Here is a 15,235-nt window from a genome sequence, read left to right on the forward strand (position 1 = left end):
TCGTTTCAGATTACCTTAGCGTGGGTCCCTTCTCACTGCTCGATACCGGATAGTGAGAAAGCGGACTCTTTGGCTAAGGTGGGCGCAACAAACGGTCCTTGCCTTTAATGAATTTTTCGCACTTGTACGTCAGAATACGATCATCAGTTGCCAAAATGCTTGGACCAGAGGGGAACTGGGAAGGTGGTTACATTCCATAATCCCCAAGGTGTCGACGAACCCGTGGTTCAAGGGGTTGGATGTAGGTCGGGATTTCATTTGCGTGATGTCCCGGCTTATGTCCAATCACTATAGATTTGACGCGCATCTCCGTCGTGTTGGGCTCGGGGAAAGTGGTATCTGTGCCTGTGGTGAAGCTTATCACGACATAGAGCATGTGGTTTGGTCATGCCCTGTACACCGTGACGCCAGGTCTAAATTAATAGCTTCCCTGCAGGCCGAAGGTAGGCAGTCGGCTGTTCCTGTTCGTGATGTCTTGGCAAGCCGTGACCTATCCTACATGTCCCTTATATACGTTTTCCTGAAATCCATCCACGCCCCAGTTTAGTCCTACCCCCTTCCGCCTGCATCCAGCCTAACGACAAGAACACGTTAAGACCCCGGATCCGGGAACAGCAATCAGACCCGCACGATACTCTCAAGGCCCGAGGGAGACAACCCAATAAGCCACTCCGTAATATCTTGGCCCAGCAGCGGAACATGTTCTTACCTATGGCAATGAAAACCATCATACAGTAAACCAGTGCTTTTAATGCAAAATATTATAGCTTTAAGTTAGATTTAGTTTCAGCTCGTAGTCGGCAGCGAGGATGAAAAATTGCTTTTAGTTATTAAGATACTCTAGAAAGTAAGCTACCAGATATAATTGGCGCCGTTAAACATTAAATTGTATTTGTGCCGTGTCAAATAAATTTTAGATGAATAAAAAAAAGATAGATTTTTTTACAAGTGCTCAAAATTTAGATCGCCATCTAAAATTCGATCAACAAGTTGAAAATTAAAAAAAAAAACATTTTGTTCTGATTTCAGATTTGTTACAATAACAATAGAAAAACGAGGTGGTATAGTTTCGCTTATATTGCTGCGAATCATATGTCTGATAAACAAGAGTTCTAGTTGCAATTGCAGAATATATAACCTGGGCTTTATTACGTAACCATTTTGTAATAGTAGCCCAACATATCAATCCTAGGAAGATACAACTTTAACCCATAACTACTACATTCTTGGTAATATCAAGATTTTTTTTACTCAAGCAATAACCACAATTCGCCCAGCCTATAGCACTCTGCCCTGCCTGCCACCATCATTACGCACCAGCGAGTTTGTCTCTACGTTTTTGTGTATATGCAAACATCACGATCACGATCAAAGCATAGTCTGTGCTGCTGTAGCGACTCTACACTGCCGCGGAGGTGTACTTTAGGAGAGACCGAGGTGCTGCGTGTTTGCTCGTCTGCTCCAGGCATTGCATAAACCCACTGCAAGCTGCATCGGTGAGTGCTGCCATATTATACCTACTCGTAGTCTCGCTATCGTCGTAAGCTTCGCGCGCGGCCGTCCGTATGCTGATGTGAGTGCTCGATCGCGATCGACGCTGTTCGCGTGCGGAGTACTAAAAAGAAGGAAAGGAAAACACGCCACTCGCTTATTATATTGTTCAAGAGTTATTTCAAAATAATTCAAACGTTTCGCGACTGTTCACCAGTACGGACGTCCCATCAGCTGCTAACCTCTGCTTAATTCCGCCACAGCTAGTGAAAAGGTTTTATAATCTCTGCGCGGTATCGTGTTACACTTCCTTCGAGTGTTCAAAGTGCAACGAAAGTAGGAAGGAAAATAGTCGCTTGCTTGTCTAGTTAATCACAAGCTCCTGTTTCGAAGATATCCGGTTTATCGTTTTCAGCTTTTTTATTCGTCGTTTTTGTGTGCTCGTTGCTTCAGTTTTTCTTGCCCGCTTAAGGTGCCCCCGGAAATCGGATAGTGTTGCACAGTCAGTGAACGTTTTGTTTGTGTCACAGTAGCATTGAAAAACGCATTTATCCAAATGATGGAGAAGGAACCCGATTCCATGGCGGTCACCATGAAGCAGGATTATGCTGCCAGTGAAGTCTACAGCACCACTAGCGAGGCACCACCTGTAAGTGATTACTAATTTTACAAATTATTAAAATGTGATTTGTGCGTTTTCCCCCGTGAAAAATACAGAAAGCGGAAAATCGAAATTAAAAGCTTGCTTCTTTAAGAGTAACGGGAAAGTAGTCACTGCGATTAGGTTCGAAAGATGAAGCCTCTGAATGGGGTATTGTTTTTTTCTGCGAAAACAAGCGGATGCAAAACGTTTCTGCCAGCCGCGATGTTCTTCGAACCGATGAATTTTAATTGTTTTGTTTTCCGATGGAATTAAGGTCGGCCGGTAGTAGTGACAGCCAACGTACGCTCTTGCCGGGACTCGGCACGGCGACGGTGATGCTGGCTGATGTAGACTACCTTGAAAACTATCCCCCGTTGTACCTCTTTCTTCCCCAGTTCAGGTTTGAGGTGGATCGGTTCTCAGTTTGTTATTTTAGTATGGGGTTTAATCACTCAAACGATTCATAGAAAATTACAAAACGTTGTCTGCAACTGTTAAAGACCTGCTTTATTCATAGTCAATCTACTTGTTTTTTTCGAAGCAATCTCCAGTAAACTGGAAGCATAATTACCAATAATTTGGCTAATCATTTTTCGATTATACGGTTTCGATTCATTCCCGATACCAAAGCGCGGTGAATTATTCTCACTTTCCTCGGTACATTTTCCTAGGGCAGATTATGACTTGTTTCCTTTCGTTTTATGCAAACCGACAATGAAACAACGTGCACCTAAAACACTGGTGAAAGTTCATTGCAATTAAAGCAGGAAGCCTAAATCGTTCGAGTTTGCTTTGTCTTAATTCTGTTAATATGACTGTAGAAATTTTATTTTTGAAACTTATCTCATTCGTTCAATAGCCACGATTTTGTTTTACTAAACCTATAAAGTTTTCTAAATTAACTCAGTTTTTTTTGTCGGTATAATACAATATATTTTTCAAAGTTGGATGCTTTCTCTAAATATCAGCATATCTACAAACCCAACGAAACCGTCAGTGTTATTTTTCTTCCACAAAGAGGCAGTCACATAATTAAGATGATGCCATCATCAGTTAACGAACGAGTCATCTTTCCTATGCCGAATTTGGCAGTATGCCGGATCGGTGCGAAACGAAGGAAAAAAAATCACCTTTATAACCGATTCACACCGCAGCAATTAACCTTTCTCTAATTTGCCTACAATGACAGGAAGGTTTGTTGTGGCGCGCACACAGGCCAAAATAAAAATGAAATGACCCTCTCCCACTGAATGCGGATTTCAACGACAGTGGCAGGTTCGCCGGGAGTGGGGTCAAAGTGTCGTAACGCTTGGAAAGTTTTGCGTTTTACGATACTGCCAAACCCAGCACTGATGTGGGAATTTACGCGCGTGCTGCTTTTCTTCTGCAAATAATTGTATTCCAAGTTTCTTATTTTTGCTTAATACCCTTCTCACGACACTCGGTTACCTAATTAATCAAGCACGACACGCCAAATCGAAATCCAATACAGCACAGTTCAGACAATTATTTTGTTTCTTCAACTCCGGCAACCCACTTTCCGAGATCTGCACGATTTGCACGTTGTCGGCACGCTCGCAGACCTCTGCGCATCGCTTTCGCACTCGCCGTACAGCTGACAGAGCCATGTAGTAGCTTGAACGAAAGAGACACTTTCTGCTACGAACATGCGTCAGTGCGGGGATTTATTTGGGAAAGTTGCCCAAACTGGATAATTTAACCATCCGCTCATTTAAAATGCAAACATTATTAATATTGTGCATCGCGATTGGATATGGGTTCAAAGAGTCGCTATAAAGCTTTTTTGTCCCATTGGGTCTCCAGCCATTCAAATCATGTTTTCGAACTTCGCCGATTAAGCTCAAAAAATAATTCGCTGTTCACAATCAGTCTCCCCCCGTTACGTTCGCAAATTAGACGCGGTGATTGTTTACGCACTTACGCACCGACGCGCTCAGGCTAATTGTACTTCGCGTAGCTATTTCAACCATTTCGCAGCATCTCACATAACCACCTCCAAAGCGGTAGCCGGATTGCAATGAATTCCGTACTATACGGCATTGTTTTTTTTTTTCTCTACCATAACAAACTAGACTGTCCACAGAAAGCGAGTTTTGCGTGTCGTTTCGCTTGTGGAAAACCATCATCACCGACGCTGGTAAGCTTTTTGGGCTGACGAGGTGAAAACGTATTTGTTAAAAGTTTTCCTTGAGTTACCGCTATCTACGTCGTCATACAATGGCCATTGTTTGTTTATGCACCAATGTGGAAGGTTGCAGCCTTGTTAAGGTGATCTGCATCCAGCTCCGAAAGTAACAAGCTTGCGAAAGCTTCGCACAATCCACCTAACGGGTTGCGTGACAGTTTTGTTTAGGATCCTTCCGAGAAAAAGAAATAAAAATATCAGCTGCTAATTGAGGGACACTCTATCTGACACAGTTCAAGTTGGCGTTTTTTTTTTTTTTTCAACTACCAACCAGAGGGGAGACTACGTAAGGTTCGCCGCTTCGAGTGCTGTTGAAATCTTTCGTATATGAACAGTTGCGTCAAAATGGCAAACAACAAACTCTCGGTGGACACTTGGATGGCCTTTTACGACTTGTATCTCTCGTAAGCTTCTGAAGGGGACACCTCAGCTGGACGCACTCTTCAGCTGTGAAATAAGCTTGTGGTTTTGGATAATAATTTAGCTTAATTTCGAACTAGCAAAGCGCTGATGGGAGAAGCGGTTGCGGTTTCAAAATCTTTTTACGAGGATGAGTCAACGGTAGTTAATTGCTGGTGGAAACTACCGAAATGAATGATACGTTTTATATGTTATATTCAAATAGGCGCTTTAGAAGATTAGTAAAAAAAAGTCATTTGAAATCACGGCAGGAAGAGGTTTAAAAGTAAGAAATATTGTTGCTTCTTCAACTCTCTTATGACAGAGAAAGTTTTATAATAAAAGCTCCGGCCTAGATCATCGTTCTTTTTAGATTCATAAAACGAGTCTCAAACAAGATTTTTTTATAGCTGCTTTCACTCAAAACCCTTTCGTTTTGGCAAGATAACTTTGTGCGCTTCAAACCTCTCTCGTTTTTTCAACCATTCTGGTATTTTACTACACTATTTTATTTCCATCCAAGATTTGTATCTAGTTACAATAAACATGGTGAGTGGCTTTTCCCATGTTAACTATCATTTGCGCGTATGGAATACATTCAACGTAAGGGAGAGTAAAATAGAGTGAATACAATGTTTGGCACTGTTACCATGAATTTAAAATGAAGACTTTTTTGATAACTCTCAACAAATTTTTGTTCGACTTTGATGAGAATTTATCATAGCCTCAGATTTATTTTTTACGCTCTTTGTCGACCATTGTTGCAGTTACTTACTTTACTTTACTTTTACGGCGACAGACCGATTATCGATCCAGTGCCGTATCCAGAATACGTCGCCATGTCACTCGGTCCTCCTCGTCGATAGCACACATCCAACGAGTGCGGGGCCTACCTCGAAGTCGACGATCTCTATAGAGATTTCTGCTTAAATATGGATTGTAGTATTAACAAGAGCAATACATTCATTGGATTGCGTCTTAAAATTGCCAACCAAAGGTTCAACAAATTTCCTTTTTCAGCGTCACGAAAAAACTTGCCAACTTTTGTTGGTAACCAATTAATATTGTCATCTGCAAAGCGCAACAATAACCTATTATTAAACTTTCATTAATTTGCTAAATCCTAATAGTAATATTTAAAATAGTTTAGGAATGTGGTACAAAAGTTTTTTTCTATTATTCAGAGATGAAAGATTAATGTTTCTATTTGTCGAAAGTTCTAGTAGCTGAAGCAGCGCTGCATTCAATAAATCAGCCGCCCACTTTAAATCAGCCGCCCACTCTGAATCAGACGCTGTCCTGAATCGCCCCATGAATTGAATTTTTTGTTTCCACAAATTGTTCTGATTTTTATCATCAGATTTATCGTTATAAATTTTTGATATTGAGCTCGGTTCATTTAGAATTCAAAATTAGAAAACCAGTTGTATCTCGGGATTGGTAAAAGGTACAAATATGTTGTTTGAATATGTTATATAAGTTAAGTCCCAGTGCTGGAGGAGCCTCGGAGATGGCAGGTTAGAAAAGGAAGAGGTTTTGACAAGTTGTAAAATTATCAACTTCAAATAAATGATTTCGGAATGCTAAAAAGTGCCACTGGTGTACCAACAACATATGACGCAGGATAATTCTCGTTTTCTCGTTATTCTAAACAATAATTCTTTTTCAATTGAATGGTAGAATGAAATAATTTACTTGGAGCTTTTGTATTTCAGACAGCCTCAGTTCGTGTAGACACAGCGTGCTTCGCTAGCACTCTAGGCAACAGCAAACGTACGATAGTCTAAACTTCACTAGCATAACTCTCGTTACGATGCTTCTTCTTCTTCTTCTTCTCATTTCTATAAACTTCAATTGACGAAAAACGAATGTGCTTTTGTGCACAACATTCGTCTGTATACTGATAAACAATGTGCAGCGCAGTGGTCCTCTTTTTCAAATTACCTCATTCTATCTCCTACGCTGCGCCACCTGATTGTTGTCTGAGTCCTCTCCTTACCTCCGTTACCTTTGGTAATGTCGACAAAGAACTAATGTATTTTAACGCATAACGGTCGTCCTACAAACAATGCACAGCGTATTCCGTTGTCTTTTTCAAATTCCTTCATTCTATCACTTACGCCGCGCCACCTGGTTGTTGTGTTAGTCCCCTCCGTAGGTATTCGAGACAATCACACGGGTGGTTTTTTATCATACAAGTGGCAGTTTTGTTTATCGTCGCATCATTTGCTCTGCATTTATAAAGCACATAAACGCAATTGTGAAACCTTTCGAGGTCTGGTCTGCAAGTCCTAATGAGGTAATACATTTCATACGAAATTGATTACCAAATTAGAAGAAAGAGTGCGATATGAGAAGGACTATCACGTCTAACAACAGTGATATGTCTGCTACTAATATCTGGACTAAAGAAGAGGCATACCATAAAAGATCAAAACAGTGGTCGCGGTGGTCTTACAAAAAAAAATCGTCACATCGCAATTCCAAGTTTTATCATCTGGTCGTGACAAAGGAGGCAAAGTCAAGGGTAAGACAAAGTCCTGTTCATCTCGTGCTGGGCTTTAATTCACGGTAAGCCGAATTCATCGTCTACTGCGCAAAGGAAATTGTGCGCGTTAGTGCTGGAGTACCTGTCGATCTGGCGGCTGTAATGGATGGGAAACGCTGCTAGAGATAATCAAAAACGAGAATCAGGAGAGCTCCGTAACCGCGAGGTTATACAGAGAGTGGACGCTTTGACAAGCTTAGTGAATCATAATAGAGTCAGGTCACTTGGGTTATCAAAAGACTTATCATGGGTTTATTCTCATGGCTCCCCACCACACACTTTTCCTTCAAGCCGAGCTCTACGACTTTTCGTCTAATAAAAAAGTCCGTCTTATAATTAAACTGGTCTAAGTAATAAATAACTGGTTTCCTTCAGGAAATTGTAATTGTGGCGCGATATTGGCTGAAGGAACGAGGCTCCGATTAGACCTTTTCCTCTTTACAAAATAACTCCTTTTTGTAGTAAAACTGAGTAAAGGAATATTGATCCTCTCCAAAAAATTGTTGTAATTGCGGTATTTGCACGGGAAACGATGATTCGATAAACTACTTCCTCTTGACACAATAAGTCTCTCTTCAAATAAACCTGGCCAGAGAGGTGAAGTGTCTCTCCAGTGAAATCTCCAGGGTAGAACCTCCCACACAAGCACGGATATAAATGATAAGCGTATCACTCACTACAATAATGATACCGCTGTATACCTCCAATAATATGAAGAACTGCGTACAGAAAAGACCAAGGCACGGGCTTGTTATTCTTCTCATTAGATGAAAAGGACCGAGTGAATATTCATCGCTCACTTCTTGCCCAGCATGAACGCTGCGTTCTTTCTGCTTTGTGCTGTGTTTCTGCCGCTCGCATAGAAAAATATACACTTGTTGCTTAGTGAAACAACAGTGGTGAATCACTCTAGTGAGAATACAAAGAAATACACTACGATGCGCACTGCTTTGAAAATTCCGAAAACATTCGAAAAGTAAACATGTGTGACGGGTGGCTGGATTTATTTATTTTTGATGCTTAGATGCTTAGCAAACAACGCAATCAACTTTCCTACCTAGATGCTCTCCTTCAGACCTGTAAACGGTCAGCATTTTCATTTGATTTCGATTCCTTAGCGTTCGCCACTGTAGGCTTTCGCTCGTAAATGTGGAACAACCGTCGCCTCTTACACAAAAGACAGGATGGTCATTAGACACTCGCGCTTCAAAGAGATGCACACTGTCATTCGTTTAGCAATGTTATTTTGGCCTGCTTCTTCCTACTACTTGTTGAGAAATATTATTACAGGGTCAATGATATAGGTAATTTCCAAAATCTCTGGACACAACGTGCGTAAATCTCATTTCTAGAAAAAAATATCAAAATACGTTTGCGGAAAAAAAACGTCGTGATAGCGAGTACTCGTTTGACATATTTGTTCAAAAATGTATTTAGATAGCGAGCCTTGCCACCGTCAGAGGAAAAAGAAGACGATTATCGCAGTGACAAGTGGTTCTACCGTGACCATTTCGAAGCCTGCTCCTCTCATTTTATATATGCTTAGGAGACACACAGTAAAAGCAGTGAGCTCTGTGGTGTAGTTAAGGTGCGTAATGTCCTTTTGTGTGAGAAAGCTCACACCAGTTTATTTTCTCTCTGGAGAGATAAGGAGATTACAACGTTATGTTTTTTGCAATCTCCTCAGATACACGCGATTCGCTGCTCTCTTGAAGCTAGTGCGTCGCTAGTGCGCTCACCAGTGTGAGAGCAGTTGTTTTCGCAGTGAAAAATATTCTCCTACATGCTAGTGATTCTCTGAGGAGAAATGATAACCTTACTCAGACAACACACAATAGATCAAATATCTCTGAATATTGTACCGTGTCAAATAAATGGTGTGTGGACAAAAACAAATTTCTCTGATCGCAGTGATGAGTCCACATAAAGAAAAAAAACGAGAATCATTCCACGTCATCTGCAGTTGTTGATTCGGGATTGAACAAACTTCTATCCGGCATTACTATTGCCCAGGCAGTTGTTCTGCCGAACATCCAAGCTGTTTTGCTTCCGTAGAAAATGGATGTTTGTTAAAATTTAAACCAATTGTCCATTTAAGAACAACCACACATTGAAGCAGTCAAAATGAGTTTTCCACAACCGTAAGGGCACAATTATAAATTTTCTGCCTGGAATTAATCGCTCAACCCCAATCGGATGTATCCTACGATCTATTGCAAAAAATACATTGACATAAGACAGGCTAATCCTATGTTATTTCTGTGGTCCTGTCTCTTTACCTGTTTTCGTACTACTCTTTTTTATACATTTTCGAATTCATTGTGTTATTTGTGATGAAAAGCTTGTTTTTCGGTCCACAGCTGCAAACCCGTTGCCAAATCAAGAGCTTCCTGGTACATTTATCAGCAAAAACAAACAAATGAAAAGTGATTTTGGCACCTAAGTGAATAAAACAACGACTTTTCAATGACTTCGTGGCGTCCACCGAACAAATTTGTGAAGCCAGTAATGTAGTACTTCGTGATGTTTCTTTCGTTACCGCATATCAGTATAGATGTTGTAGCTGCTGCTTTACGTAAGCTCAAAATCCATACGCTGTTGGGCCAGACGGTATTCCTTCTGCGGTACTCTCAGTTTGTCTGTGCAGCAGTGTAAATTCCCCGACCGATGAATGTTTTCATATCTAATACCGATTCACAAAAAAGTTTTTTGAAATTATTGTGATTGACGCCTCGTTTGCCAGCTTTAAGTACTATATTGACACTGAGCAAAACGCAAACCAACGCAATTTACCTGGACCTGAAAGCAACCTTTGATCGGGTAGACCACGAAATACTGCTCACCAAATTAGAGCGACTCGGTGTCTCATCGGAATACGTATGCTGGTTTAAGTCTTACCTGACTGATCGAAGTGTGTGCGAAAGTAGGTTCAGCCGTTTTTCTAACATGTCAAGAGTTCCTCAAGGTAGCAAATTGGACCCTCTACTCTTCTCCGTTTTTATAAACGACGCTTCACTATTGCTACCACCTGAATGTCGCCTATTTTATGCGGATGATGCAAAAATATTTAAAATAGAGCTGCAGGAGAATCTGAATACACTTGTCAATTGGTGTGCAACAAAATGCAGTATATTTTCTTTCAATAGAAAGGGTGTGTCTATCGAATTTGAGTATTCCATATCATCACAGCACCTTCACCGTGTGCAATGCGTGGAATATACTTGGATAACGAGTTGACCTTCAAGAACCACTATAGCAACTTTATCGCCAAGGTTAACCGACAATTGGGATTCATATTCAAGATTGCCGATGAATTCCATGACCCATTATATTTTATATTTTTTTACTGTGCCTTAGTGCGAACGTTTCTCGAATCTAATTCTGTGATACCTGGTCCAACAGAATGGAAATAATACAGAAAAAATCGTACGCTATGCTTGTCGTTACCTCGCATGACTAGATCCACTGAATCTTTCATCGTACGTGGACCGTTACCGACTTCTCGGTATTCAACCTCTAGAGCTACGTCGCCATATTGCTCAAGCCGTTTTTGCTTCCAAATTACTGACTGGCCACATCGACTGTCTAGCCTTATTAGCACAGCAGAATTTGCTATGCTCCTGAAGGTTGAATTTGCTGCGCCAAAGAACTTCCTGCGCTTGGATCCTCGGAATGGACTACATGGTTGTTATGATTTAATTCGTGTGATTTTCCACCGTTTAAAACAAATATATAAGAGCTCCGCATATAAAACAGGTAAACAGCTCGAATCAGACCAAAAATTTGTGATTACGGTTAAAAACAATTTTCCTATCTGAATAAAATAAATACAATCGGCGCTGTGGATCTCGTCTGTATATTTTGATAATAGAAATAGTATGAAAAGTGGTATAAAAATCAGTAAATGAAACATAAAGCTAATACTACCAGCAACGTCCTAAGAAATGACTCGTAATTTACTGACTCAATTTGCCTTCAACACCTGCAAAAAGTTTCGACTTCTCGACCCAATATGCTCCGTCATCGAACGACCGACACGGACGGAACATGTCATGTAATACACTTTAGAAAAATAATGACTAAATTCCACCGCTCAGCCGTAGCAGTCAAGTCATAGCATAACGAATCAGGGCTGACGTTTTTTTTTTCTAGTGCTGCTGCTGCTGTTATGTTTCTCAAAAGAATAGCGACACGGTGCATTAAACATCGAAGTCTAGCAGTTGCAAATGACCGGCCAGATTCTCCCTCGAGTGCACAAGTTGAATGCAATCTTACAATGACCCCCTCCTTCCCCGCTGAACAATCTGGCGGTCTGTCCTTGGACGGAGACGATGCCAACAAACATGGCAAATCGAAGAGCCCTCTCGGATGACCCAGATTTCGTCCGGGGGGAGCTAATGAACCTATCCGTCAAGTTTCGCAGCCTCGAACGCGAGGTTGGCACTCCAATAGAACGTTTTTGAAATTCAATGGTTCCACATCGATGGTGCCAGATATGTATGCTGTAGCAGTTTTTTTTTTCTCGTCATCGTCGTGAGGATCGTGGCTAGTAAAATCTACAAAGTCATCAGGACGACACGGCAGTTCTTCACTGTGGGAAGATCTACAACCGGCACGATTCTTGACTAATGAGATTCTGCCGTGAGCGGAGATCGACGGGACACGTTTCGGTGCGGTAAAACGGACGCACTACTTTTCGCAGCTTTCAACAGTACGACGGTTCTAACGTCTATTAGTGTATAGGACAAGTACGACTGAGCGGCCAAGAATTATTACCGTTGAACGGAGGTTTGGTGGTTGCCAATCAGCAGCCTAATACGGCTCTGTTCACGAATGCTGATGACGCTTCCGAGGATGCGTTGGTGGAGAACGTTGGTAATGAAGCACGAATGCCAAGTATGGTTCAATTTGGTTTAATTGGATGATCACATGTTTCGATGGCTCCAGTATATTCTCGTTCGCATCTCTATAGGCCCAATTACGCACGCTTACCTAATGTTTGCATACAATTACTATTGAGCATTGAGTTAAGTTTGTTGCTCGTATTGATGAGTTTACCAGTATAGAACATTCCAAAACAGCTGCTTTATTTATGGCCCTGTTAAAGCTTTTTGAACGAACATCAGCACGGTCTAATAAAAGCAGTTTCACTCCATTGTTCTGGGCCCTGTTGACAGTTGGACTCACGTAAGCGCGCCGCTCGTCAACCAAATTGCCACAAAGTGAACGTTCGTTATCAGACAGGTGATGAGCTTCTGGAAATTCCATAAGAACACCCTCGGTATTCCCATTACTGTGGACGGAAGAAGTGGCACGCTGCACCGCGGCTGTACTAATGGCTTTCCAGTCACATAGGACGAACGTGACCGAAAATAAACAGGGGATAAAATGTCACGGTCACCAGGAGCGCCATTTTTATTCCGCTAGTGGTTCGTTATGCAAACGAATGATTAATTTGTGTTGTGGTTGTCAATACGAGAATTCAAATGTCTTTCGTTATTTATCTTACGCATGTAATAATAACCAAAAATGGTAAAAGAAAGTATGGTTCAAAAAATAAAAAACGGATATCACAAAATTTATTGGTGAAAAAAAAAACGAGAGTAAGCACACAATTTTGTCATCCTATCAGCCTTCAGACGTGCCGTGTAAAAGTAAAAGTCTTTTCTTTTCAATGGGTGAAACTCCCACGCTGCCAGCAGCGTTTGTCGAGCACCCGGATCGGTGGCCAGGCCGGCTGGGACAAGGTGGCCGTGTGACCGGTTTGCTGTTACCGTGTGTGTGCGGTGGCTGTATTTTGGAGTGCTTAACGATTTCGAATTTACTGCTGCACCGTCGCCACGATGGCGAGAGGTTTCGCGGACGAAATCGAGAGCGAAAGTGCAAATACAATTTATGCCCCAGGAACAGAAAAAAAGCTGGCACCGTCCTCCTGTCACCCGGCTGTGTGCCTGGTGCAGTATAAGCCGTGAACCGGGATCGAGCTTCGATTGCAATGGTTTTGAAGTTTTATGAACAGCAATTCGAGCATGACTGCTTACTTTTGAAAATTGATGACAAACATAAATTAAAGATCCTTAACCTGGTAGAAAATTCTACTGCAAATGATTTTGCTGAAACGTATTTTTATGCCCAATAGCAAAAAACGAAAAAAAAATTTCATTCATATTTGAGAAAGTAAAGATAAAAGTAGCGTTTTTCTGCGTTTCGAGCAGAAAGCGCCCGACAGAATATCGTAACGCAGTTTGACACCAATACTAAATTGGGTAAAACCGGTTGAATAGGGTCATTAGCATAGCTTAACATAGAAGTCAACTGAAAAATAACAGAAGATGTAAAATACTAGGGGGATAGCATCAACGCCGCATTGAGGCTAATCGTAAAATAATCACATTCATAACTATCCCGTGTTGAATTCCGGGTACAGCATGTGACATTTTAAAGATAAAAAAGATAATCAAATTTCATTAAAAATGCATTATTGTTTTGGATCAGAAGCAAATGAGTTCTGTTTTTAAAAATATTTTTCGCCTGGAAAAAATATTTGTTATCGTTCATTTACTGCTGACTAACAAAAGTAACATCCATCCGTTACAAGAGCTAGAATAAACATCAATCCCAGAGTTTATTTTATGGCCACTATTCTGATTTGCACTTGTGCTCAAACACACACTCGCATATATCAATCAATTATCACCCGGCTACAGAACCCACAGTAGGAGACAATTCTAGGCATATTATTCTAAGTTGGATAGCAGCACGGATCTCATCAGATTCCAAAGAATTATCGGAGAATAGTCGGCTCTACACAAAGCAATTAGTTGCTATAAATCTCTACCGGAAAACATAAAACCTTTCCGTTGACTTAACTTTTACAAATCATCTTCACCTTAGCGAAAACGCGATTTACGACTGTAATTTTTTTAATTCTATTATCTGATCCTCCAGTGCACGGGCAAACACTTGCACTACACACCGACACGTTTAAGTCAATTTATGCCCATAAATTAGTCCACCCCGAAGAATAAGCTTAATTGAAAATAAATTAAGTTAGTGTTATTGTTAATTTATTTATTATTTCATGTATTTCTCCGTCTTTATGGTGCACCGTTCTGTGGTAAATTTATGATTCAGTTCAGAGGCGCGTGGAGCGAACACGTTTTCCTCACTAAGATAAGCATTTTTTAACACAAAATTCAAGTATAATTTACCTTCTTTTTATCACATGGGTAAACTTCTCTGTAATTATAATAAACATCTTTTTTCACAGTTTTTAAGTGATTCGATTTAGAATAATGTTTTCAATCTCGTGAGGCTTTTGGTACGATTTAGCTTCAACAACTAAATGAAGTAAATTTGCGTTAAATTATATTCAAGTCAAGTTTTCAATTGCCAACTCTGTCTGAGCAAAGTTTGCTGCAGTGAATAACACATTAAATGAGACAATTGAAAATCGGGGATTTATTTTCAATTATTAACATTTAACTTTGCTTCTTTGGCTTTACTAAAAACTCCTTTTTTCAAGATAGTTTCACTCCGAACGACGGATAGATTAAAGTTTCTCTTCGAACGGTGCCCGGAAACAATAAAAAAAAGTTTCTAGCTGCGATCTGCCTGTTCGTTTGAATGTTAAATAGTAACGGTAAAAAAGAAGACCTCGAAGGTCGTCAACTTTGTTTGAGTGACGTTCCCAAAAAGATAGCGTTTAGATGAGATGATAGGATAGTTTCATTCCAACTGTAGTAATTTGTGCTTCGAAACTGTCATGTCATCGTTTAATGAATTGGACTTTTCTTTTCAAAGTTGCTAACGCTATTAAAATTCGTACAAGTTACATAAACACACTCTCAAAACAACACATAGGCATAGACTAATAGATGAAACTCGAATGAAAATGTTTGCCAACACTAAAATTACCATAAACACACTCTGGCGGCAAATTAGCTGC

The 15,235-nt window shown here is 40.5% G+C and overlaps 1 protein-coding gene across 1 annotated transcript in view; it reads left to right on the forward strand.

Annotated features, from left to right (window-relative positions):
- Positions 1-1,471: 1,471 nt before the first annotated feature.
- Positions 1,472-15,235, forward strand: part of LOC129726094 (titin) — a 65,359-nt gene continuing 51,595 nt past the window's right edge. Inside the window, exon 1 of the mRNA XM_055682713.1 lies at positions 1,472-2,140. Coding sequence (XP_055538688.1) covers positions 2,048-2,140 — 93 coding nt within the window. The 5' untranslated portion in view covers positions 1,472-2,047. The remainder of the gene's footprint in view (positions 2,141-15,235) is intronic.

This window comes from Wyeomyia smithii, chromosome 2 (assembly GCF_029784165.1).
Source record: "Wyeomyia smithii strain HCP4-BCI-WySm-NY-G18 chromosome 2, ASM2978416v1, whole genome shotgun sequence".
In the NCBI taxonomy this organism is placed as follows: Eukaryota; Metazoa; Arthropoda; class Insecta; order Diptera; family Culicidae; genus Wyeomyia; species Wyeomyia smithii.